General features: G+C 37.6%; 2 protein-coding genes, 1 long non-coding RNA gene and 1 pseudogene across 4 annotated transcripts; 2 read left to right on the forward strand and 2 right to left on the reverse strand.

Annotated features, from left to right (window-relative positions):
* Positions 1 to 380: 380 nt before the first annotated feature.
* Positions 381 to 2,576, forward strand: LOC106435011 (annotated as a pseudogene).
* Positions 2,560 to 3,252, reverse strand: LOC106435012 (cytochrome B5-like protein). Its single transcript, XM_013875869.3, has one exon. It carries the CDS (start codon positions 3,137 to 3,139, stop codon positions 2,771 to 2,773), a length of 369 nt encoding a protein of 122 aa, XP_013731323.1. The 5' UTR covers positions 3,140 to 3,252; the 3' UTR covers positions 2,560 to 2,770.
* A 10,574-nt stretch (positions 3,253 to 13,826) lies between these two features.
* On the forward strand, positions 13,827 to 17,415 carry LOC106435013. Of its 2 annotated transcripts, none has more exons than XM_022695084.2 (9): positions 13,827 to 14,339; positions 14,441 to 14,623; positions 14,832 to 14,931; positions 15,746 to 15,799; positions 15,934 to 16,039; positions 16,360 to 16,442; positions 16,600 to 16,661; positions 16,774 to 16,870; positions 17,015 to 17,415. In XM_022695084.2, exons 2-9 carry the CDS (start codon positions 14,457 to 14,459, stop codon positions 17,027 to 17,029), a joined length of 684 nt encoding a protein of 227 aa, XP_022550805.1. In that variant the 5' UTR covers positions 13,827 to 14,339; positions 14,441 to 14,456; the 3' UTR covers positions 17,030 to 17,415. The 2 variants fall into 2 exon arrangements, with proteins under 2 accessions (XP_022550805.1, XP_013731324.1); XM_013875870.3 differs by having other exon boundaries at positions 13,855 to 14,339; positions 16,973 to 17,415.
* On the reverse strand, positions 17,226 to 24,388 carry LOC111202343. The gene is made up of 2 exons (XR_002655315.2): positions 18,076 to 24,388; positions 17,226 to 17,496 (listed from the first exon to the last, which is right to left on the reverse strand). It is a non-coding gene; the product is annotated as an uncharacterized LOC111202343 (long non-coding RNA).
* Between the last annotated feature and the right edge of the window lie 919 nt (positions 24,389 to 25,307).

Below are 25,307 nucleotides of genomic sequence, written 5' to 3' on the forward strand. Positions count from 1 at the left end.
TCTGACTCTTCTTCTTCAGATTCAGGATCGGAATCAGAAGAGAAGCAAGAGGAGTCGGATCCACTGTCCTTATCACCATGCTCAAGCTTGTAAAACCGCCTCTTTATCATTTTTTTCTGCTCCCTAAATCAAGAAATCGAAAATCTGTCGGAAAGGACCAGAGTCAAAAGAAAGAGGAGAGACTCTGTACGGTGCAGAGAGCTTGGAGACTGAAAGGTAGGGGACACTTTGTTAGGGTTTTATAGGTTATTCTTGTAATTAAAAGGCTTTCCTAAGGGTGTTTTCGTAATTTAAGGCTCATTATTATTATTATTATTTTTTGTTACCTTTTGACTCAGCGGTGAGTATTTCGGGTTTACCAATGCAAAATCTCTATCGTTTCATTCTTTTACTTGGGTTTTGATCAAGATTCTCGGGCTGATTCTTTGTTCTCACAGAAAGTTCTCGACTTTTGTGAGTTAAGAATAGTTAGGCTTGTTTTGTCGAGAGTGATTCTTCTGAAAAAGATTGACTTCTTCAAGGTGTTTTTGAGTTCTATAATCGGTGGGCTAACTATTTTATTGTATCTTCTGCTTCAGTGAGAGTTGCAAAAAGATGAAAGATAGAGAAAGCGATGGGAGGATTCTTGACAACAGAATCTTCGTGGGAGGCTTGTCTTGGGATGTCACTGAGAAGTAGCTTCAATATACTTTTCACCGCTACAGAAAAATCATCGAGTGTCAGGTCTACAACTCGAAAATCTTTCTTCTCTGCTTGTGCTGTGTCATACCTCCTTGAGTGGTTGACGACCGATGAGAAATTCCAGAGACTCGTGTTGGAGCTTGTGATTTAGTTTGGATGATATCTCTGAGCTTTAGTAAGAACTGGTTTGATGTTCATATATGTGGAATGTCTACCATGTATCTAAATGAGGTTTATTGACTTGTTGAAAGGGTCAGTGGATAAATTAGTACAGATTTCTTAGCAAGAAGACACCCGTTTTTGCTCCTAACTTGATTTTGATCTTATGTTTGTTGAAAACTATGATCAGGACTGCAATGGTTTTGATACATAATCACATCCTGTGGAGACTACTTAATCTTGTTCTGTAACAAGTACAATTGTTTGGCACATGGAAGCATCTCCAAGATGATAACTTTGCTGGTCAATAATGGTCGGTCTTGATCAGAGCATATTAGCCTTTTTCTTTTAGTGGTATTAGACTGAAAAAACTGATTGTTGAGGTTTTGTTGTAGTGACATTAAGATAATGAGAAAGTGATCATGGATAACATTGCCAGATGCAAAGGTTTAGAGTTTGGTTTGGCTAGAAGTTGGGATCAATGTTGTAACACTCCCTGTGGATTTGTATCTCTACAAGTATGCGGATGTAATTTGACATTCTGTTGTTTGATTCTAAGGACTTCCAGTGAAGGAAATGTTTTGGGATATTTATCTCCATGGTTTTATGGAACTTAGTATACATCAGTAATATATTGTTCAGGTTAGTATTGTGTATTGAATGTTCTGAGTCTTACTGATTGTCTTCTGTTTGCCAATTCCAGCATGTGCATTTTTTTTTGGTTGTGTAACACTAATACTATTGTCCTTTTTGTGTCATTGTAGATCATGGTGGAGAAAGATACTGGTCGCCCACGTGGTTTTGGTTTCATTACATTCAATGATCGCCGAGGAGCTGATGATGCAATCAAACACATGCACGGGAGGGGGTTGGGTGATAGGGTCATCTTGGTGAATAAGGCTGAGCCGAAGGCTGGTGGGGGAGAGGATCTTCGTAAGTGGAGGCTATTCATCACAAGGAAGGGGTGCTGCTGAAGATGAGTGCTTTAAGTGTGGGGGTCACGGTCACTGGGCTCGAGAATGCCCATCATCAACTGGTGGTGATAGAGGTCGCTACAGAGATCCACCTGCAATGCACTCTAGAGTTGGAGAATACGATGGACACCAAGATCGTTATGGAGACCGTGACCGTGATCGCTACATGGATGATCATCGTGATGGTGGACGGTGTAGCTACAGAGACCGCTTTGAAGGTAGAGACAAGTATGAAACTCGTGACTTGTATCCAGTGGAGAGGTTTGTAACTCTTCTTCTCTCTGGTCTAGTTAGTTCCTACAGGTTACTGGCTTAGGAAAGTTCTGATCTTTTGATGCATAACCAACCGAAGCAGGTATGGTCGACCAGGAGACCGTTTGGTGAGTGATAGGTATGGGATGCCTCAATGCCATCATCATCTTGAGGATGAGTATGGCAGGGGAGAGAGAGGCTATGACAGGGACAACAGATACGAAAGTGATAGGTATGGAGACATGGGACCATTGCGTTATGAGGGAAGAGCCTATATAAGCAGATCATGTCCTTATGACCGTCCTAGCCGAGCTGGAGGCCGATCTTCTTCATATGAACGTTGCTAGTTTATTTATTCGATTAAAGGGATATCAATGCTTGTCTTTTTGGGATTAGGGGATGTATCAGAATTGTTTTCTCTCATAGGATGGAACTGAATTCTAGAACTAAAATAGTTATGTTCTTGTTGATTCCCAGAACAAACTCAATAGACTCATCACATAAAAGCTTTCTGAAGAGTCTCTATTACTCAATGTACCAAAACTGATGGGTTTAGATAGAACACTTGAAACAGATCACAGATCAAAAGCTCACTCTCAGGCTCTCAGCTAAATCCCTGAAGTTGAAATTTGAGATCTTTTCGTGAACAAATAACATAAAAGGAGGAAACTTGACAAAAAAAAAACACAAAACAATCTCTTATCTTACTCCCGAAGTTGTCCGATGTAGAAATCCTCAATCATGTCGAAAACACGAGTGGCGTGTTGTGGTCCGAAAAACCCATCAGTAGAATCATCACCAGCATGATCTAGAATAGCGTCACCACCAGGATGTTCTTCAACATAAGAAGTGACATCATAGACTTTATCTTTGATTATGATCCAAAAATCGTCTCTTTTGTTGTGCTCTGCGACTTCACTCTTGCTGTAACTTTTTGGCTTCAAATCTTTAGGGTCATCATTACTAGATTGTTGCTTCTTCTCTTGACCACCATTGGATGACCTTCGCTTTCCTTGGATTAAGAACAATGCTGAAACTAGAAAACCCAGAAGCAATCCGATCACGGCTATCATCTTCGTTGAGAGAGAGAGAGAGAGGATGAAATTGGGTTTCTTTTGGTTTACAAGTGGAGAGAGAATGATGGGTTTAGACTTAGATCCAGATTGCTGACCAAACAAATGATTGGATTTAGTGTTTCTTAACAACTCTTAATATGAGAGGGCATAAAAGTCACAACAATAATTAATAGTCTTCTTCTCTAGTGTTTTGATTTAACGATTTCAATTAGGAAAAGTATGTAGATGCACACGCAGTCTTTTGATTTAACGATTTCAATTAGGAAGAGTATGTAGATGCAGATTTGTGTAATCGTGTGGAACATAGTATTGTTTATGTTTGCTTCTTTACCTCATTTAAAAGAACTCTCGTATGTGACTTAAGTCTAGAACTATACACCCAAATCTAGTGATGGAGATTGCATTTGAAGTGTGAAAAGAGAAACTGAGGCTTAGTAATCTTGCATCTTAAGGTTAAGATTGAACTTAAACCAAAATTTTAATAATTAGGGATAAGTTTTATACTGTTTTGATGTGGTATTGTTGTGTTCAGCAATGCATTGTTGTGAGAGTTTTGGAAAAAGACGAATGAATAACTTATATAGTAATCTAAGGGCCTACGTCGCTCCAAGAATTCAAGAACCGGTTTCTGAGTCGACTAATGAGCCAGATACCATGTTAAATCATCGCTCCAAGTTGCTTGAGCAAGCAAAAATCACAGTGGTTATATCAAAAGTGAATATTCAATCTCAATGCCATGACTCGTCGATGTTTACCACTACTTACCAAACTTTCACATTTACAAGAAGTCCTTTTTTTGTATTTTTTTTGCTAAACTATAAATATCAAATAAACGAAAGAAAGATTTTACAAGAAGATCTTAAGTTTGAACCATCTTGGCAAAAAGAAAAAAAAATGGATCACAAAATTAAACCTACAAAAGAAAAACAACTATCTCAGCCACATCGCCATAAACGAGCGGAAATTCCTATTCAGTCTTCTAGCATAAGTGATGCGCCTCAGTCCATGGATCAGCACATGGAACCGTACCAGAATGGAGATCAGACCGTTCAAGACAGCTCAGCCGAGGTTCGCCTTCCTAGCCGTACCGTCCAAGACGATCGAGCCGTGTACCGCCTCGACCCACTTACATCCGGAATGAAGCTTCGACCAAGTCCACGTCCTGAAGACCGATCTGACCAAACCAGTACGCGTCCTTCCCAACCATCTCGACAAGCCAAAGTTAACAGCCGAGCCAAACTTGACTTGGATCATGCCAGACTTGACATGGATCATGTCAGACTTGACGTGGATCATGCCAGACTTGACTTGGATCATGCCAGACTTGATTGGATCGTGAGATTTCCCAAAATGATCGAGACTTCTCTCTCTTGGTTCGTTTGGCACGAACCGACTGTTCCAATGATCGAGCCAATGGACTAATCCTCATGTCCGACTCCCTCTTGGACTTCTATCATTCAGATTTCTCTAAGGCACGAATCATCCAACTATCTGAAGAGTTAGGCCGCATCAGTACACTGCTTGATCAGGCCACGGACTGTCCAGACCGTCCCGCGTTCGTCCAGCTCCTTACCGCAGCGACTTCAACTTGATCGAATGAATCTAGACATCAGCCGAAGAGTCACATCGACCAGATCTGAATCTGAAGAGTTTCGTGACTGACCTTCCACATTCTCAGTCAATTTTGTTATTTCCTAAGTGTTTTTATTAATGTCTTTCATTTACCAAAAGTACTATAAATATGTAATCTCTTCTTCATTATCAATGAATCGATTTTTCCCTTAACACTACAAGAAAACAGGGGGATTCTGATGGCCGAAATCGTCGGTAATTCGTCGGAATCGGTCTATTCCGACGAATTTCCGACGAACCTGTCCGTCGGTATCGTTTCGTCGGAAAAAAAAAATTCGTCGGAATTTCTGACGAAATTCCGACGACTTTCTGACGAATACCAAGAAACGTCATTCTGACGAACTTCCGACGATAATACGATGCGGCTACACGAGACCAGAGTTCATCGGAAAACTACAATTCCGACGAACGTGGTTCCTCGGTTTATTCCGACGAACTGTAGGCGTCGGAATTTACCGACGGACATCGGTCGTCGGAATATACCGACGAACCACGTTCGTCGGTATATTCCGACGGAAATGAGTTTGTCGGTAAATTCCGACGGATATATGTCCGTCGGTATATTCCGACGACCGTTGTCCGTCGGTATATACCCTTTTTTTTTAACAAATTAATTTTGCATTTTTATATATTTTTTGATATTAATAAATTTAAAAAATTGGAAATTTAAAACTAATAATATTATAAAATTTAAATTCACAAAAACCGAAATAGGAAAAAAACATTCATAAAGTTTAAAATTCATACAAACCGAAATAGAAAAAAAAAACATTCCGAAAGTTTTATAAAGCCGAAATAAACTAAGAAGAACTCGAAGACATCAAACGATCTAGCTTCTGCATAATCTCGGTGTTGAACTTCTTCTGGGATGTCAACTCAGCAAGGATAGTGGCATTCTCCGAACGGATAGTGGCATTCTCCGAAAGGATAGTGGTGTTCTGCTCCTCCAATGCCCCAATCCGTTCATCTTTGTCATGTAGCTCCTCGAGAATCATGGGATCGGCATACGGAGCTTGCGAAGAAGATGCCGGATACGAAGAAGCACGACGGGCCAACCCAACTAAACGGCCTCCTTTCCTTTTAGGAACCGCCTACAAAAATATTTAAAGTAAGTAAATATGGACAAGTAAGTAATCGACATTATAAAAAAAATATAATAAAAAAAATTACCTTTTCAACCATCTCATTTATTTGCAATAGAGACAGGTTGGTTGAAGCTCCCGTGGAGTCGCCGTCATCAGAGAGAGGCTGAGATTGAGAAACTATCTCAGCTTCCACCAAATCAACTACACCTCTGATCACGGGGTCCTGAATTTGACCCGTCGTCTTGTTAGTGTGAGCCACCTTAATGAGTTGGAGACGATCAACGGGATTACCGTCATTTGCTTCGATCTAAAAAAACCGCCATTATTAGCCAAAAAATATATAAAATATTTATTTAAAAAATATAAAGATAAATAATAATAAAAAACTTACAAGTTCATCCTCCTTAGTAGACATGGAGCAAGCGCCGAGGTTGTGCACATACATACCTTTCCCGCCACGATCGCTCTTCCGGTTCCTGGAGTTCCTAGAAGACGTCTCTGCAGTGTCTTCCCTCTCCCAATGAGCTATCAACTGCTCCCACACCCCCCCCCCCGTTGATGAACCGTGGCTTCTTGTTCTTCTGCCAAACTGTCTTCCACGCGTTTATCTGCTTTGTGTAAGAGTCCATGGCCTTTTCGTTGAATTTCTTACGGACTGTTTCCGTAAGATCGGAGTGCCAGTTGAACTCTTGCTACAAAACAAACACAATTTAATAAGTAAATATATGTAAAAAAATGTAAAAACTTAAAAAAATGAAGGGTTACTATACCGCAAACTGACGAAACCACAACTCTCGTTCGTCGGAAGGGATCACACTCCACTTTGGATATCCAAAACGGAGCATGGAGTACATCATCTGGTTGATGCTCCGGCTAATGCCATTTTTCGACTTGGTGAACCTTTAAAAAAAATACAAGTTAGCAAGTTAATTAAAGCAAAAAATATAACGGTACAAATAAAAAAAAATACTAACCAAGTGCTATGGCCTCGTCGTGGGTTGAGTTGGAGAAACGGGAGATGCTCTCGACCTGGTTGTTGAACCAATAGATGAACCGGCATGACCCCCGGATCCTGTTGAGCAGCAGCGTGAGGGGCAGCGTGAGGGGCAGAGGGAGCTGGAGCGGGAATATATGCGGGAACCGAGTCATGAGACGATACCGATGCACGGGAACCGCTCACCGAACTACGTCGAAGACGGGCTGCGGGGCGGGCTTCATCCTCGGCCCTAAAAAAAAAAATTAACCCATCAAACATATTTTCATTTATATATTTACAAAAGGTTTTATAAACGTTTTAAAAAAAACTATTAAACCTTTTATATATATATATATATATATGTATACAAAATTATAAAAAATTTATAAATATAGAAAAATGTTGTTAAAAATTTATAAATGAAGAAAAATGTTGTTAAATATTTATATTTTAAAAAAAAAATGTTGTTAAATATTTATTAGTGGAAACTTAAAAAAAAATATAAAAAATTTTAAAATTTTAAAATTTTTACTATACATGATTTACATATATATATATGTATACAAAATTATAAAAAATTTATAAATATAGAAAAATGTTGTTAAAATTTATAAATGAAGAAAAATGGTGTTAAATATTTATATTTTTTTCAAAAAAACGTTTTTAAAAATCAAAAAACGTTTTTAAAAATCAAAAAACGTTTTTAAAAATAAAAAAAAACGTTTTAAAAAATCAAAAAACGTTTTTAAAAATCAAAAAATGTTCCAAAAAAAACTAAAACAACAATCCTAACTTATATATCCTAAACTATCCATTCAATCCTAAAATGTTCAATCAAACAACCTAAAATCCGAGATCAACTTCCAAAACCCTAAACAATTGAAAAAAAAAAGGTTTGGGATGATTCTTACATGATTTGGGGTTTGGGGAAGAGATAGGAGGGTGAGGAGAGGATTCGCCGGTGAAGAGAGGCCGGAATCGCCGGAGAGTCGCCGAAATCGCCGAAATCGCCGGAGAGTTTTGAGAGAGAGAGAGGCCGCGGAGATAACGAAGAAGAAAGGAGAAGGATTTTTATTTCCGTGGATTCCGACGGACACGGGTTCGTCGGTATTCTGTCGGTATATTTAAAATATACCAAATGCCGATTCGCGAAAATTTTCAAGCGGTTTGGTTCTCCCGGGCTAATTGAAATTCCGACGGAACGTGTCCGTCGGTATTTTCCGACGAAATACCGACGACCTTTCCAATTTTCAATGAAACCCGTTGTCGTCGCTATGTCGTCGGTATATTGCGAGGGATTTCCGACGGACCATTAAAAAAAAAAAAAAAAAAAACTAATCAGAATCTTCTGAATCTTCATCAAACTCCCCAACCTCGGCTTCCGGCTCTGAATGTACGACAGCATCATGTCCAAACACAGTCAAATTCTCAACGAGTTGAACATTTTCCAAATCTTCAACTGCCTGGGCGTTGCTGGTAGACTCTGGTTGCAATGGTTCATCATCATCAGAAGTTCCATCCACTCGTCCTCTTGGGTTGATTTGCGTTACAGTAACCCATGGATCGTCTCTGTACGTCACCCGAGGGTAACTGATGTAGCACACCTATACATATCAATTATACAAAGTATTAGTTCAATATATAACATTAATTAATTATATTGGTAAAAAATTATGAATATATTGACATACCTGATCAGCTTGCGAACCAAGAATGAAGGGATCATAATATTGAAGTTTCCGCCGCGAATGAACTGATGTAACACCAAACGCATCAATCTTCACTCCTCTATCTGGGGTGGTGTCATACCAATCACAATAGAATACTACACAACGCAATCCAACCATTCCAGGAAATTGGATTTCCAATATTTCTTTTATGTTGCCGTAGTAGACATCGTCACCAGAAGAAGATGAAACACCAGCATCATATGTTGTCTTAGAATGACCTTTCCTTGTGAATGCATATCCTCGCGTACAAAATTTAGGATATGATTTGACCACATAGTTTGGTCCCTGCACAAATTCGCGTACCCAATCATCGAACACAAGACCTCTGGCCAAACCATCATTCACCTATAAAAAAAAACATATATGATTGCAAAATTAATTAGTTTATATATATTAAATTTAAACTAATCATTTGCATAGGGTAATAGGATATATGACTCACATAACTACGAAGCCACGCAGCAAATCCGTTATCTCTAAGTTGTCGAAGCTCATCTTCTGTTGCATGCCTGTGAGTCATACGCAACTCCGCCATATATACACTATATACAAAAATATTATCAATATGAAATAAATTTATTGAATATTAATCTAACAATAAATGAATAAATATTTTTACCTCTCATATTGTAGAACATCTTCACAGTTGGTGAGCAAATATGTTTGCAAATGAGCGTTCTCAGTGTCCGTAAGTCTCCGCTTCGTGAATTTTCCACTAAGTCGTCCTATTTCCTTGAACATGCTTGGGACAGTAACATGATATGTTGCTCTCTCCCCTCTATCATCATGCCGAGCAGGTCTTCGGTGTTTTGTTTGCACTTCTGGTGGAAAATAATTTTCAGCAAAGATTGCAGTTTCTTCATTGATCACCTGTGCCACTATAGATCCTTCCGCCCTGCTTTGATTTTTGACCATCTTCTTCAGATGATGCATATAACGCTCAAAAATATACATCCATCTGTACTGCACAGGACTACCAAGTTCCAATTCTCTTGCGAGATGAATAGCAAGATGTTCCATTACATCAAAGAATGATGGAGGAAATATCTTCTCAAGGTTGCACATGCTGACTGGTGCGTTTGTCTTCAAATTATTAATACCCTCTTCAGTCAATACTCTGCTGCATAAGTCACGGAAAAAAACACTAATCCCTGCAATTGCTTCATGAACATTACGTGGCAATAATGCTGAAAAGGCAAACGGAAGGAGGCGCTGCATAATTACATGACAATCATGACTCTTCAAGCCAGTAAACTTTCCTTCGCTTCTATCAACGCAGTTCCCCAAATTTGATGCATATCCGTCAGGAAATTTCACTTTCTCTGTAATCCAATCAAAGAACTCTTCTTTTCTAGCACCATCTAGCCGATAAATGGGAAAAGGGGCCGTACCGTTCTCATCAACGTGAAGTTCAGAACGATCACAAATATCGACTAAATCCAACCTTGACTTCAAATTATCCTTCGTTTTACCTTGGATGTTAAGGACTGTGTTCATCAGATTATCGAAGAAGTTCTTCTCAATATGCATGACATCTAAATTATGCCGCAATAGATGACTCTCCCAATATGGTAGATCCCAGAAAATACTCTTTTTGTGCCAGTTATGTAGCTCTCCAACCGCATTGACTCGAATGTTTTCATGTCCACCTACATCTGGCGTCCTTTCTGCATCAAAATACCTAAACTGCTTCAAAAAATATTTCCCACTAACTTCCTCAGGTGGACCATCAAACACCTGCTTGTTCTTCGTAAACGAAGTCTTACTCCTGCGGTATGGATGATCAGGTGGTAGAAATCGTCTGTGACAGTCAAACCAACACGTTTTCCTTCCGTTCTTTAGTTGGAAAGCATCTGTGTCATCTTGACAATATGGACATGATAGCTTCCCATGTGTTGTCCATCCAGATAACATACCATATGCTGGAAAGTCACTTATTGTCCACATAAGTACTGCCCGCATCTGAAAGTTTTCTTTGCGCGAAACATCGTATGTCTCAAAACCATGCGCCCATAGTTGTTGCAACTCATATATTAGTGGTTGAAGAAACACATCTAGTGATCTTTTAGGATGATCTGGCCCGGGGACTAGAATTGAGAGAAACAAAAACTCTCGTCGCATGCACAAGCTCGGCCGTAAGTTGTACGGTGTCACAATAACTGGCCATAGAGAATACTGCCTTCCATGCTTTCCAAATGGGCTGAAACCATCAGTAGATAATCCAAGATAAACATTTCTTCTCTCTTCCGCAAATTCTGGATATGTTGACTGGAAATGTTTCCAAGCCTTTGCATCTGAAGGATGTCTAATCTCACCATTTGTGGAATGCTCTGCATGCCATCTCATTGCTTTTGCTGTGCGCTCACACTGATACAACCTCTTCAATCTTTCCGTCAAAGGCAAATACCACATTCTTTTGAATGGGATCGGAACTCTTCCCCTCGTCTCCTGATAACGAGGTTTCCCAAAAAATTTGCATACATTCCGTGTCTCATCCGCTCTCCAGTAGATCATGCAGTTGTCAATACATACATCTATCACTTCATACGGTAGTTGAAGACCTGCAACAAGTTTCTGAACCTCGTAGTATGAACCCGGTGCAAGGTTATCCTCAGGTAGAATACCTTTGACAAAATCAGTAATCGCATCCATACATTCTTCAGCCAAATTATAGTCTGTCTTAATACCCATTAATCTAGTTGCAGATGATAAGACTGAATGACCATCTCTACAATTTTGATACAAAGGTTGTTTTCCTGCATCCAACATGTCAAAAAATCTCCTAGACTCGGGGTTTGGTTCTTCCCCTCTATAATGATCATGTACCATCTGCTCAGTACCTACACCATAATCTATATCCGTTCTAGATTCTTCTAACCTAATATCAGGCTGAGGTTCACTAACAGGCTGAGGTTCGCTAGTACTACCATATTCATAACCAGTTTCCCCATGAAGGTACCAAACTTTATAATTACGTGAAAACCCTTTCATATACAAATGAGTCCAAACATCAAATTCTTTTATAACCTTATTATTATTGCAAGAAGAGCAGGGACATCTTAACATACCACTTTTTGCATCCGGTTGCTGTTGAACAAGCCTCATGAATTCTCCAATCCCTTGAACGTATTCTTCCGTAAGCAAATTGGTGTTCGGATCCAAATGAGGTTTATCCATCCACGAACGATAATAAACTTCTGAAGACATGATTTTCACGGAATTGTTATGACTAAAGAGAATGAAGAGAGAATGAGGTGTGAATGAGTTGAATGAGGAGGGGTTGTATTTATAGGAAATTGCTTACGGACCTCCGACGACTTTCCGACGAAATTCCGACGGATGTAAAGAAGTCCGTCGGAATTCCGTCGGAATTGTCCAATCCCAAACGGCTATACAACGGTCATATGTATTTGTCGGCAACGGTCACATGGTTCGTCGGAATTCCGTCGGAAAATACCGATGGAATTCCGACGACTTTGCTGTTAATCGGAATGTCGTCGGAATTTCGTCGGAATATACCGACGAACTTCCGACGACTACAACGGTTACATTTTTTATCGGAATGTCGTCGAAAAGTCGTCGGAAAATTCCGACGAACCATATTTCGTCGGAATTCCGTCGGAAATGGCCGACGGAATTCCGACGACTTAATTTTTTTGGATTTGGTCGGAAATTTGTCAGTATTCCGCCACAAATTTCCGACGACCTTGGTGTCCGTCGGAACCTCCGTCGGAATTCGGTGTGTTTTCTTGTAGTGTAAGTTTATGAGTTTATCTCTTTGTTCTTTGCTTAGAACAGTCTTTGTTTCTTGTCGAGTGATTCTCCAAGTAAACATATCTTCCCTTGTTGGTCTTGACGTAACATTCCAAACCAGAATCGAAGCCGGTAGTATCATAAGGTCTTTCCGCAACCTTGTGTGTCGCCTTTCAAACCACCCAGTTCTCCCATCTTTGTCGAGTTCATATCCAAAATCTCGTTGAGTGATCCTTGTCCGAATCTAGGACGTATCAATAGGTTTCTCAGCTCCTTATCAATTCCATAGAAAACTGAGGCAGGCGGGATCAAAATCTGATTATGTATCAAATTGTTCCTTTGCTTCCACAGATGAAAGACAACAGTTCGAACAGCTAGCTTACGAAGGAGCTATGTGACACTTTCAAGACAACATTTTGTCTTTTTATTGTTGTCGATCCAACATTTTGTCTTTTTATTGTTGTCGATCACTTTCAAAACTTATGTGACATTATAATTTAGACACATGCCAAACACAAATAACTTGTAATGACAAAACTGTATTAACAAAATCAAATTTTAGTAGTTTTCAATTATTCAACATATACAAGTGTCGGAGATCGAAAAACATATAAAAGTGTCAAAAGAAAAAGCTAGTAACAATAGCCATGTTCGGGACACAGTCGCGGCTACTAGCGTCAGCGTCCAAATTTAAAACATGCATCTGAAAAAAGATTTCAAGAGTTTGGACGCAGCAGTTATTTCAAGCTTTAGATTAGTCATGCTTTGGGATGCTGGAATTAAAAGAGGCAGCCGCATCCCCTTTTACAGTCGCTCGGCAACGCCGGCAAGCCACGATAATTAAATTTTCTTTTAAGATCGCTCATTTTGTTTCCGTCGACGTGCTATTTTTTTACCGCTACCGCTGCTCCCGGCGGCTATGAAAAGAACATGCCTAATACAACTTTATCAAACAAAATTAAATTTATTACTTTTTATGGTTATTCAACACAAATTTTATTCAACAACTGTGTTATAATATTCTATTGTTCTATTATTTTGTTATTAAATATTTATTTTAAAGATGAATCATCACCATAAAAAAACACTTGTACTTAATTAGTTAAAATTTAATAAAAGACATATTTTTTTTTTTTTTTGAGAAATTGTCCACAGGGTGCAGATAACGTAATTTTTGAGAGATTGGCTGATGGTATGGACGACGTTAGGAAAGTTACAAGAGAACATTTGGCATACAATACATAGTTTAGCTCTAGCAATCAATCGTATCTGATAATTTTTTTTTTTTTGCAACTAATATCTGATAAGTTTTTGTACAAGTTTTTGATTGTATATGCTAACTACTACAGATTCTATTTTCTAAAAATAAAATAATGATTTTATAAATCAAAGTACAGACTCATAGTATGTTAAGAATAAAAGAAATGGATAGTAATAAGTAATGCATGTAAAAAATCTTAAAGCAAAAAATGGCATATATGGTGTAAAAAAAGAAAAAGAAAATGTCATATTCCATTGAGAAAATGGATACTCAACTTTATGATTTTCAAATAGCTTGTTGTCGTAAAATAAAGAGGAAAAAATGTTCGAAAGTGTATGTGACTGTGTTATTCACAAATTGGCTAAGATTAAAAAATTATTCACGAATAAACCAAACCTTCTCTCCTCAAAGAGTGGACAAAACAAAACCAAAAGCAAAACCACACTCAGAATAAAAAGTGCTTCTGCTCCAAAAAACAAAACCACCATTTTACTCCTCTCTCTCTCTCTCTCTCTCTCTCTCTCTTCGCTGGCTTCTGCAATTCGAAAATTCGCATCTCGCTGACGCTCCTCGCGAATCACTTCTCCAAAATCTCCAGCTCTATCTCCCTTTGCGATCTATCTGGGTTTGTGGACGATTTCATCTCTATCTGCAGCACCGATCGTTAGGGGGGGGGTTTAGGGTCTTGCATCGAGGCGATTTTAAGCTCCGGCGAGGCATAATCATCGTCTTTTCTCTTTTGGGGGGGGCTAAATACGAGGTGGGTTTCTCTTGGTCTTTAATCAATTCTTCTTTTTTGGCTTGCGTCCTGGTGTAATTGCGAATTGGCTAAACCCTAAATCGAACATGTCTGGTTCTTAGCTCAAGCTCTCCGGGAATGATTCCGATGGATAATTACTGCGTGCCGAGCAGTAGCACGAGCATGACTGCTTCCTCTGGATTCCATCTTACTGTAAATTCTCCGGTTGGACTCAAACATGAAGCTGCTTTAGCTGTCGATTGGTCTCTTGAAGAGCAGTATACATTGGAGAAAGGTCTTGCAAAGTATGTCTTCTTCTTTTGCGCTTTTCCTTCTTAATCTTTCTTATGCTGGACGGTTTAAGGAAGTAGATGTAGTAAAGGAAAAAGGTCTTGACTTTGCGTCTCACTTGAACTTTAATTTAGCACATATTCTGTTATCTCGTATCATAAATCTGAATCTGATTCTTATAGAGATGTCAGTTTTGTACCCTTTTTTTCTTGCTATTTTTAGGTTTAAAGATGAACCACAGGTTACTAAGTATGTAAAGATCGCATCAACTCTACCAGATAAAAGTGTACGGGATGTAGCTATGAGGTGTAAATGGATGACGGTAAGCCTCGTAACTCCCTTTTCATTAAGTTTATCATTAACTGTTTATGTGAGCGGCTTGCATTCTTCTTGTTATTGCCCTTTTACTTGTCAGTTGAAAGAACCAAAAATTCAGCAGTTATAACTTATACGATATGTGGCTGTCATGAAATTAGTGGTCCGAGAGATATTTCTATAACTGTTGGCATATGTTAAGTATAAGGGAACCAATATGGTGATGCTACTTTGTGTGTATGTATGCTTTGTTAAATATAAATTCCTACAGGAAAAGATCTTATATATATTTTTGGCTATAAGGTAGGACTAAAAGTTCTGTTTCTCTATTGGTCAAACACACCCTACCATATCATAAAGGTCTGTCTAAAGTATGGTTGAGGTTGTGCAAGGAGAGAAATAACATGTATTGCTGACGATAGATCTCGCTTTCTGTTTGCTCTGGAGTCATGTTGGAACTTTATTTGACCCTAAGCTCACTTTATGGGTAATGTTAGATAATCCTTGGTCTTTCCGAACTTTCTGAAATTGATTTTGACATGTAACCATTAATTAAGGGTACTATTTGTGCTACCTGCAGTATGCCTTACAGTGTAGTGTTTTAGATTCATATAATAAAGTGGGAAAATGAGTTAAACAAGTTTTTATGCTAAATATTACCTCCTAGGCTTGTTTTTGTGACTCGTTCAAACAGAAAGTTTCAACATTACTGTTTTTTTAACTTTTATAATAACTGCTAGTTTGCTATTATTTTATCTTTCAACTACTTACATCTATAATCTTTAAATTGTCTTGGCTAAGAATAGTATCCTTTTTTACAGCAAAAACGAAGAAAAGGAGAAGAACATAGTGCCACGAATGTTAATTATAGAAAGGTATGTTTGCTTAACCAAAAGCTAGTGTATATCTTCTTCTGTAATCAAGTAAATATATAATTGTAGATGGCCTATGTTATATTTTTCTTTAGAAGAGGTTATTAGCTGCAAATGACTTTTTTTAATTGATTAAGGCGGTGGATTTACCCCCAAAACTGAACATGTTCTCCACCGTGCCACAACAAAATGCTACATATGTCATGAACCCTATGTGCCAGAGTGCACGCGTGCCTTTTGAAGGTTAGTGAGTACTATTTGGGTCATAGATTCACAGTATTGTCGGCATTATTATCTTCTTCTCTCTTTCCTGCAAATGATATAACCGTAAAAAAGTATTATTTCAGAATGACAAGGTGCATCTTGTCTAGAATTTCGAGCAATTTACTGGAAAATTTGTGATTCATCTTGTTGATGTTAGAGAGTTCCTTGTCTCTCTTGATTACTGTCTCATCTTCTTAGTTACTTGTGCCATCTTAGAATGAAAAATCAACCTTGTTACATTATCCTAAAGCTGTTACATTTTCAGGTTTCATATTTATTCCAAACTCCTGTTTTCTTAGGTGCAAGTGATGCAGTTATGGAGCTTCTACGGCAGAATGCTCAAGCTTTTAGTCAAATTTCTTCAAACCTTTCTGCGTTCAAGGTATTTGATTTGCATATTTTTTTTGTTTTAGCAACAGTAAATAGGTAATCTGAGCCTAATGCTAGTTGGTAGAGAAACATTGGTATGCGCAGAAAAAATTGTTGATCCTACTTTTCACATGCAGTGGTCATCCTAATATTCTATTTTATGCATACAGCCACAGGATAACATCAGTCTGTTTTATCTTGCAAGAAATAACATCAGTTCCATCTTGAATGAGTATGTGGATCTATTTGCACGATGAATCACTAATGATACATTTCCTTTGTCGTCTCTCTTCTTCTCTTTATAAAAGCTTGATTTGTTATACTCTTACTTATCATTGCTGCAGCATGAAGCAGATGGCTGGTATCAGCAGCCGAATGTCACCACTGCCTGTTTCAATCAACAATGATCTTGTTAGCATGTTAATGACGAGTACACGACGGGTAAGCAATCTTGCATTTACTCTGCAGATGGTGTGGATAGGACCCTTAAATAGTTTACTTAACGTTTGATGTTAAAATAGAATATTTTTACCTGTCTCTCAGCCGAGCTCTTATATCATTCCTTCGAGTATCCATCTGAAGCAGGAACCAAGAAACTGATGGGGGAGGTGGGGTGGGAGAGATTTGGTTTTGACCAATGCTAAAGGAAATAAGCACAAAAAACTGGTGAAATGGCAGTTGTTAGATGTGACCTGGACTTAAAGAAGATGGTTTATCACCTGCGGATAACACAAGATTGAACGAATATTATCTGGTAGAACCATTTGTGCTGTCGGCTAATTTTTGCGTGGAAAGGGTTAACAGCTGGTTAACCAAAACACCTTTCCAAGATATGAATTCGTTGCACATATCCGTCGTAGAGCTGGTTGTATAGATCAGCCGTTTGTGTAAGGTTTTAGATGAGAGTTATTTACGTTTGTATTAAGAACACATCTTTGTAAGTTTTTGGTCTTCAATCTTTATAAGCATCTCATACTTTATGCTCAGATTAGCTGTCAAATGATACGGCTTCTCTTCAATGGTGCCTATAGTCCATTTGACCGTGAGGTCAGTTTTGTGCCTCAAATCTGAAAGAAAACTGACATCAACTAAAAGTTGCCAACATAGAACATACATTTTTTTTAATCAATGTAAACTGAAGTTCACTTGGGGAACTCTATACACAATTTATTCTCAGATTTGGGTTTCCAGTAATGATAATCTACTCTGGAAGAAAGCAACGCATTCATCTCTGTGACTGGAATATCAACTATAAATCCGGTCTAGGCAATATCAGTTTAGTAATTTCATTTATGCATTTTGGTTTAGTTCCTTGGTTTAGTAAACACTTATATGTACATCTTTTCCCTTTTACTGGATTAATCAACCAAACACAAATATTATCTTCAAAACCCTAAATCTCTCTGTTCATCATCATCCATCATTAAATCTATGTTCTTCGGGTTGACTAACGGTGAGTTTTGAACTGGATCTATCGGTTACTCTACAGGAACTGTCCCAATCTCGCTGACTAGGTTTGGACATATAAACTGAAACCAATATGGAGCCAAACTAAAAGAAAAACGAAACCGAACCGATATTACAAATAATCAAACGGTTTTTATATCTCTGGAACCAAAAAAACAAGCCAGAATTGAAGCGAGAACCTGATAGATCATGGAATGGCTGTCTTTCCCTAGCTCACTTGGAAAGGGCGTGGAGGTTGATATGTAATGAAGATGGACTTGCTCAAGAGCTATGGAATGCATTTGCTGCTCCTAAAACACATGATAACCCTACTTAATGTCCAGGATGAATAACATGAAATCACTCTTCTCCTATCACATGAAATCACTCTTCCTAAGAGTGATATAAAACTGTTCACCAACGTGAACAAAGAGACAAGAGTCTTCAAGGAACGAATTGGTTTGCACCAAATTAAAAGAAGAAGTTTATTCAAGGTTAAAGGTTGAATGTTATAAAACGTAGAAACCCTAATCCTAAAACAAAGTGGTTAAGAAAAACGAGGCTTTAACTCTATGTCAAATTGGTTTAAGAAACCTAAAGCTATTCTGAAGGGTTTTAGAAAACCCAAATACTAATTCATCCTATTTGGTTTGTATTTCCCAATCCTAATCCAAATAGGTTTACTGTTTACGTAAATAAGAAAGTCCTAATATACTAAATATTAATAATTGACCAAGTAAGGGCCATGTGTTGTGAATATAGCTCAAGAAACATATGCCTATGTATATGTGTATATTTAAATCTATTATTATAATTATTTATGTATATGTTTGGTGTGAGTGGAAGAAGACAACGAGAGAGAGATGTAGCTGAGAAGAGAGTTCTCATTATTTTTTTTTTTTGTGTTACAGCACAAGCTATATATACGAGTCATATACCGACTCAAGACAACACCTATGATACATATGTAAGACAAGTGTTGATCTGACAAGGATATCAAGATAAAGACATGTGTCTTTTGATGACTAATCACTATTTCTAACACTTTCCCTTGATTAGTCATCTTGTATACGTAGTGCCTCGTTAAAAACCTAGTTGCGGAAAAACCCATTAGGATAAAAAACCATGACGATGGAAAAAGAGTACACTGCCGTAATCTCCACCTGAGAATAGTGGACCTAGCTTTCTCGTCATAGGTCACACAAATGCCGCATTCCGATACCATAGACGTGTTTTCGGAATGTTGTAGTCGGAAGAGCTTTGGTGAACAAGTCTGCCGGATTTTCGCATGACCGTACATATTCGATGTCCATCTCTTTATTTTTCTCGAGTTCCCTTATGTAAGAAAAAAAATCTCGGGGGGATATGCTTTGTTTTGTCGCTTTTGATGTAGCCTTCTTTGAGTTGAGCGACACAAGCCGAATTCTGTTCAAATACTTTCATTGACTCTTTCTCGTTAACTATTCCGCTTGATTCTTGTATGTGGTGACTCATTGACCGAAGCCACACATAGTCTCAACATGCTTCGTGAAGCGCAATAGTTTCTGCATGATTCGAAGATGTCGCAACCAGAGTTTGTTTTTGGGACCACCAAAAGATCGCGGTTCCACCAATTGTAAAAACATAGCCGGCTTGTGTTCGACTTTATAAATATCATGTATCTGCAAAACCATACCAAACTCGGGGTTTCTAGGATAAATCAATCCTAAATCAATACGTACCTTGGAGAGAACGTATATGTTCTCGACGCCGTTCTAATTTCCATAAATAGGAAATGAGCTGTATCTTGCAAAGACATTAGTGTCTAAAAGTATAATCAAATACAACTCGCAAGACATACAAGCTCACATATGCTTTATTACCATTAGCATCTCCAAAGTACTTATTTATATAAGATCTTACCACGATCTTTTAAAACAACATCTCTTTTAACATCGAGATCTATTTACCATTGGAGTACTCAAAAGACTTGCTTTGTCCATATAAAAGCGTTTCAATAACTTTTTTGTATAGTTTGATTGATGCACAAATATTCCTTCTCGGAGATGCTCTATCTGGAGCCCAAGACAAAACTTTGTCTTTCCGAGATCTTTCATTTCAAACTCCTCTTTCATATGAGTTCGAGCATCATCAACCTCCTTTTGAGTTCCAATTATGTTTAGGTCATCTACATATACAACAATGATCATAAAGCCAGATGACGATTTTTTTATAAAAACGCATGGACATATCGCATTATTCACATATCCTTTACTCAAAAGATATTCACTTAAGCGATTGTACCACATTCGTCCGGATTTCTTTAATCCGTAAAGTGATCGTTGTAACTTGACCGAACAAATCTCCCTGGATTTTTCTTTCAATGCCTCTGGCATTTTCATTCCCTCGGGGAGTTTCATATATATATCATTATCCAACGATCCATATAAATATGCAGTCACAACGTCCATGAGATGCATTTCAAGATTTTTAGACGCCGTTAGGCTCATCAAAAATCTAAACGTAATTGCATCCATTACCGGGATATACGTTTCCTCAAAATCAATTTCCGGTCTCTGAGAAAAACTTTGGGCAATTAATCAGGCTTTATATCGTGTTACTTTTCTCACGACTACCCACTTATACCTAACAAGATTTATATTCTCAGGCGTTATGACTATAGGTCCAAAGACATTCCTTTTATTTAGGGAGAATAATTCAATTCGAATGGCCTTCTGCCACTCCCCCCAATCATGTCTTTTAACATTCCAAAATGAACCTTGGATCGGGATCATCATTTTCATGATCGATATCTTTGGACACAGAAAAGGAGAACATTCCATCAACATCCTTTATCTATTACTTTTCATCCAGAGCGTAGTTGATGGAAATCTCATACTTTTCTGTTCCCTTCTCGTCATATGGATCCATATCTTTATTTGGTTCTTCTTGAACCTTTTCATCTATGCCTTCTTTCAGACATTTTCAGTATTAGGTTCTTCTGGAACCTTTCCACTTATGCCTTCTTTCAGACATCTTTCAATATCAGGTTCTTCTGGAACGTTTCCACTTATGTCTTCTTTTAGACATCTTTCAATATTAGGTTCTTTCCGAACTTTTCTGCTTTGCTCAACAATTTTTTTTGGGGATTTTTATCTTTAGAACCCGCTAGTCTCCCCCTCTTTAACTGAACCCAAGGTTCATTCATTTTGTTACCATCAGTTTGTTCTTCAGGAACATCAACTCTTGATGGAACAGTTTCAACGGATATATCATGTCGTATCTGTGAACACATTTGGTAACTGGTTTGCCAAATTATGCAAATGCACAATTTCCTGAATTTCCAAAGTGTAACAACAACTGTGTACACCATGTAATCTCTTTAGGAATTTCTTTAATTCCTCCCCCTAACGCTGGAAATTTATCCTCTTTAAATGGCAATCGGCAAACCGTGCCGTAAATATATCACCAGTTACTGGTTCAAGATACCTTATATATGTGGCTTGTTCTAACTCTTCCAGAGTTTTATACATTCCCGAGAACATCATCAATTCTCCAGGGACTACTAAAATATCAAGATAAAACTCAAGTCGTTTTTGTGTCCTGCCAGACATATCAATATGCTGCATCTATTTTAAATTTTCTCCAATGACCTCGGAACAAGCCGTTTTTCATACCTCAAGGTCATCTTTCATTTCATTCTCTAGAGAAATATATACCTTGGACTTTTGATCCAAAAATCTCTCGTTTTTCTACCGAGCTTTATATCGAATTGATGGCCAATCAATTCAATCTACCCTCATACATAGAGGTAGATTCATAATCCTTATTTATATAGCGTTTTTTCATTTTATTGTCGACAATCTATTTTCTCTTTGGTTCCATCTTTTTACCCGTACTAATATGGTTAATCGAGATCTCTTTATCATCGATGATTTACTCATGTACCTGACTATTATATTAACCATATCAACGGTCTCATCATGAGATTCATCCTCTATTCATGTATTTGCTCCTTTTCGAGGATTCTTTTGAACCAAAATGGTCTAACATGTCTCTAGCGTGCAATAGACTCATATATCATCTTTTTAGGACACTATTTTCTTATTGGAGCATTTCAGCTGGAATATGAGATATCATTATTTCATCAAAATGTCTGGCAGTCATTTTGTAAATGGATTATCCTACTTTTCATTGTAATCCATTTCACATCTCATTCCATCAGCTTATCATATCCTTCTAACAGACTTGCGAGCATATTTCTAATTATCCATATACTTTATCCCTCTGGATTGTATATGTCTTTATTACATGCACAACTGCATGTTTACACCCGATTATGGGGATCATCTTACTTGAATTTACTTTATCAAGTTCTTTTTCAAGTGCGAACATAATTTCTCAATGTTCCACTCACTAGGATTCTTTAATTCTCCCCCTCGAGATGATGACATTCCATGTCTAAAATTTCGTACTGAATCTCACTCTAGAACCTATAACATAGTCAGTTTTCCCATTTGAGATGAATTATGTTTCAAATCCTTTAGAGTGAGATCTTAATTTGGGGTCTGCTTAAAGAAATCACATATAGTGAACTTGACTGATGATTCAGCACCCATGACGGTTTCCTTTATTTTATTGACATGCTATATGTGAAAAACTTATGGTTTTTCAACATTTCATCAACATTTCACAATAATGTCGATAACATTATTGGAGATGGCTATATATCAGTAAATTTCAGGTTTACCATTCATTTATAATTTTGCCATCTTTTTCTTATGCATGTCTTTTCATCATAAGCTCTTCTAGATACAATTATATTACTAGATACTATACTTATTTATTTTGAGAGAGGAGAAATATTTGTTACCTTTAGTAGTCATGTACGATGACCCAATATCTGCCAGGTATATTTATCTCCATCCTGAATCTCACAATCTTATTCAGGAAGATAATTTTCATATCACATCTATATTTTATTTTCATTTTCTGGACCAACTAGAAAATCTGAATCATCAAGATGAGTATTCAAGCTATGAAAAATGGTCCGGGCTCATAAGAGATGAAGTTTAATATACTTCCTTCTCTTTTTCATTTTGATTCTCGATATAAATCGGCTAAATATTTGGCGTACGACAACTACGTAGCCAATTTTTTTTTCTGGCCGTATCTATAGCAAACCTTTTCTATTTGCCTTTTATCACCCGATCACTTTCATTTTCGTGGAAGTTCTCATTATTCTCATAGGGACGGAATCTTCTTCCTCGTCCTCTTCCACGACCACGATAGCGATTTCAACCGCATCTACACCCTCGTCCTTTTCTAGTAGGACCGACTTGATGGTTTAATGTCATGATTTCATTTTTTTTTCAGTTTACTCGGAAGATTTACATCAACTCCAATCCTTTCTTTCGAGGATTTAACAATCAAAGATCTTCTAAATCTTTTCTCATGATACACCTCATCTTATAAACCATCATTTAAGTGGGTAAAATATCATGGTTTTTCTTTTTCTCATCCGATATCGTTTCAACTTATCGATGATTTCTCAAAGCTCATTTTCTCTTAGGTGCATTTTTGTACCCACTGCCAAAGTCTTGTAATTATTTCTCATAATATCAAGGGCATTTATGTTGAACTTTGTCAAATTTGACATGATAATCGTATTCATAGAATAATAATATATAAAGACGGAAATTTAAATGCATAAATTAAAAGCATAAAATAAATGCATAAATTAAATTGCAGAAAATTAATGAGCAATAAATAAAATTGGAGGCTTAGCCTACCACATGATCCGAGGAGTCTTAGACTATCATATTGATCATTTTTCAAAGTCCGAGGAGTCATGGTCAACCATTTTGACTTTTACTTATTTCAAGGTCCGAGGAGACTTAGTCTACCATTTTTGACCTTTTGTTTTTATTCACGGAGGCAAAGCCTACCACGTGTTCTCTGATCGTGAAGGCTTAGCCTACCATAACGATTAGTCGGGAAAGGCAGCGCCTATCATCCCGATAAATAGACGGAGAAGGCCTAGCCTCTCACTCCAAAACAATAATAAAATTTAAATAAATTAAATGTATTGAAAGACATAAATTTAAAACTTATCTTGATAGTCGGAGAGCGTTCGTGCTGATAACGTGTTGTGAATATAGCTCAAGAAACATATGCCTATGTATATGTGTATATTTAATTCTATTATTATAATAATTTATGTATATGTTTGGTGTGGGTGGAAGAAGACAACGAGAGAGAGATGTAATTGAGAAGAGAGTTATCTCATTATTATTATTTTTTGTGTTACAGCACAAGCTATATATACGAGTCATAAACCGACTCAAGACAACACCTATGATACATATGTAGAGCTGTCAAATAGTCCGTCCAGGGCCCAATTGGGCTTGACCAGTAGGACCATTTCAGTTTTGGGCAGTAATGGGTGGTCCATATTGGACAATGGTCAAAACAAAATATCCAAGACCAATAGAGACCATGTACAAATGGTCTTGCCCATGGACACTCAATAATATTTATAATTATTTTTCAATTATTAGTCTAGATTTTATTTCTAAAATTTTGAAATTAAATTATGCTTACTTTCCAAAATTATAAAAGTATTTTTTTTCTTGTCAAAACTATAAATCTATGTTTTCCTGTCAAAACCGAGAAATTGTGTTTTCCCGTTAAAAACCGAGAAATTGCTTCTTCCCGCCAAAACCGAGAAATTGCGTTTTCCCGCCACAACCGAGAAATTGTGTTTTCACGCCAAAACCGAAAAATTACGTTTTCTCGCCAAAACCGAGAAATTGCGTTTTCCCGCGAAAATCCGAGAAGTTACGTTTTCCCGCCAAAACCAAGAAATTGCGTTTTCCCACCAAAATCCGAGAAGTTACGTTTCCCCGTTAAAACCAAAAAATTTTGTTTTCCTGTTAAAACCGGGAAATAGCGTTTCCCGCCAAACCGAGAAATTGTGTTTTCCCGTTAAAATCGAGAAATTGCGTTTTTCCGCCAAAACTGAAAAATTGTGTTTTCCCGCCAAAACCGAGAAGTTACGTTTTCCCGCCAAAACCGAGAAATAGCGTTTTTCCGCCAAAACTGAAAAATTGCGTTTTTCCGCCAAAACCGAGAATTTGTGTTTTCCCGCCAAAACCGAGAAATTGTGTTTTTCCGCCAAAACTGAGAAATTGTGTTTTCCCGCAAAAACCGAGAAATTGCGTTTTCCCGTTAAAACCTTGTTGATCTGACAAGGATATCAAGACAAAGAAATCTATCTTTTGATGACTAATCACTATTTCTAACACCATGGTAGTTGATCCTTCAGTTTTATGGACCAGCAATGTCCCTGTTTTGCAATGCTTTCTTGGGCTCGTCCATGATCAAACCCAACTTGTTCATGTTGTCATTATGGTCCAGGTCGCACATGAAGAGACCCGCCTTAGTCCATTTA

The sequence above is a fragment of the Brassica napus genome, chromosome C1 (genome assembly GCF_020379485.1).
Source record: "Brassica napus cultivar Da-Ae chromosome C1, Da-Ae, whole genome shotgun sequence".
Lineage (NCBI taxonomy): Eukaryota > Viridiplantae > Streptophyta > Magnoliopsida > Brassicales > Brassicaceae > Brassica > Brassica napus.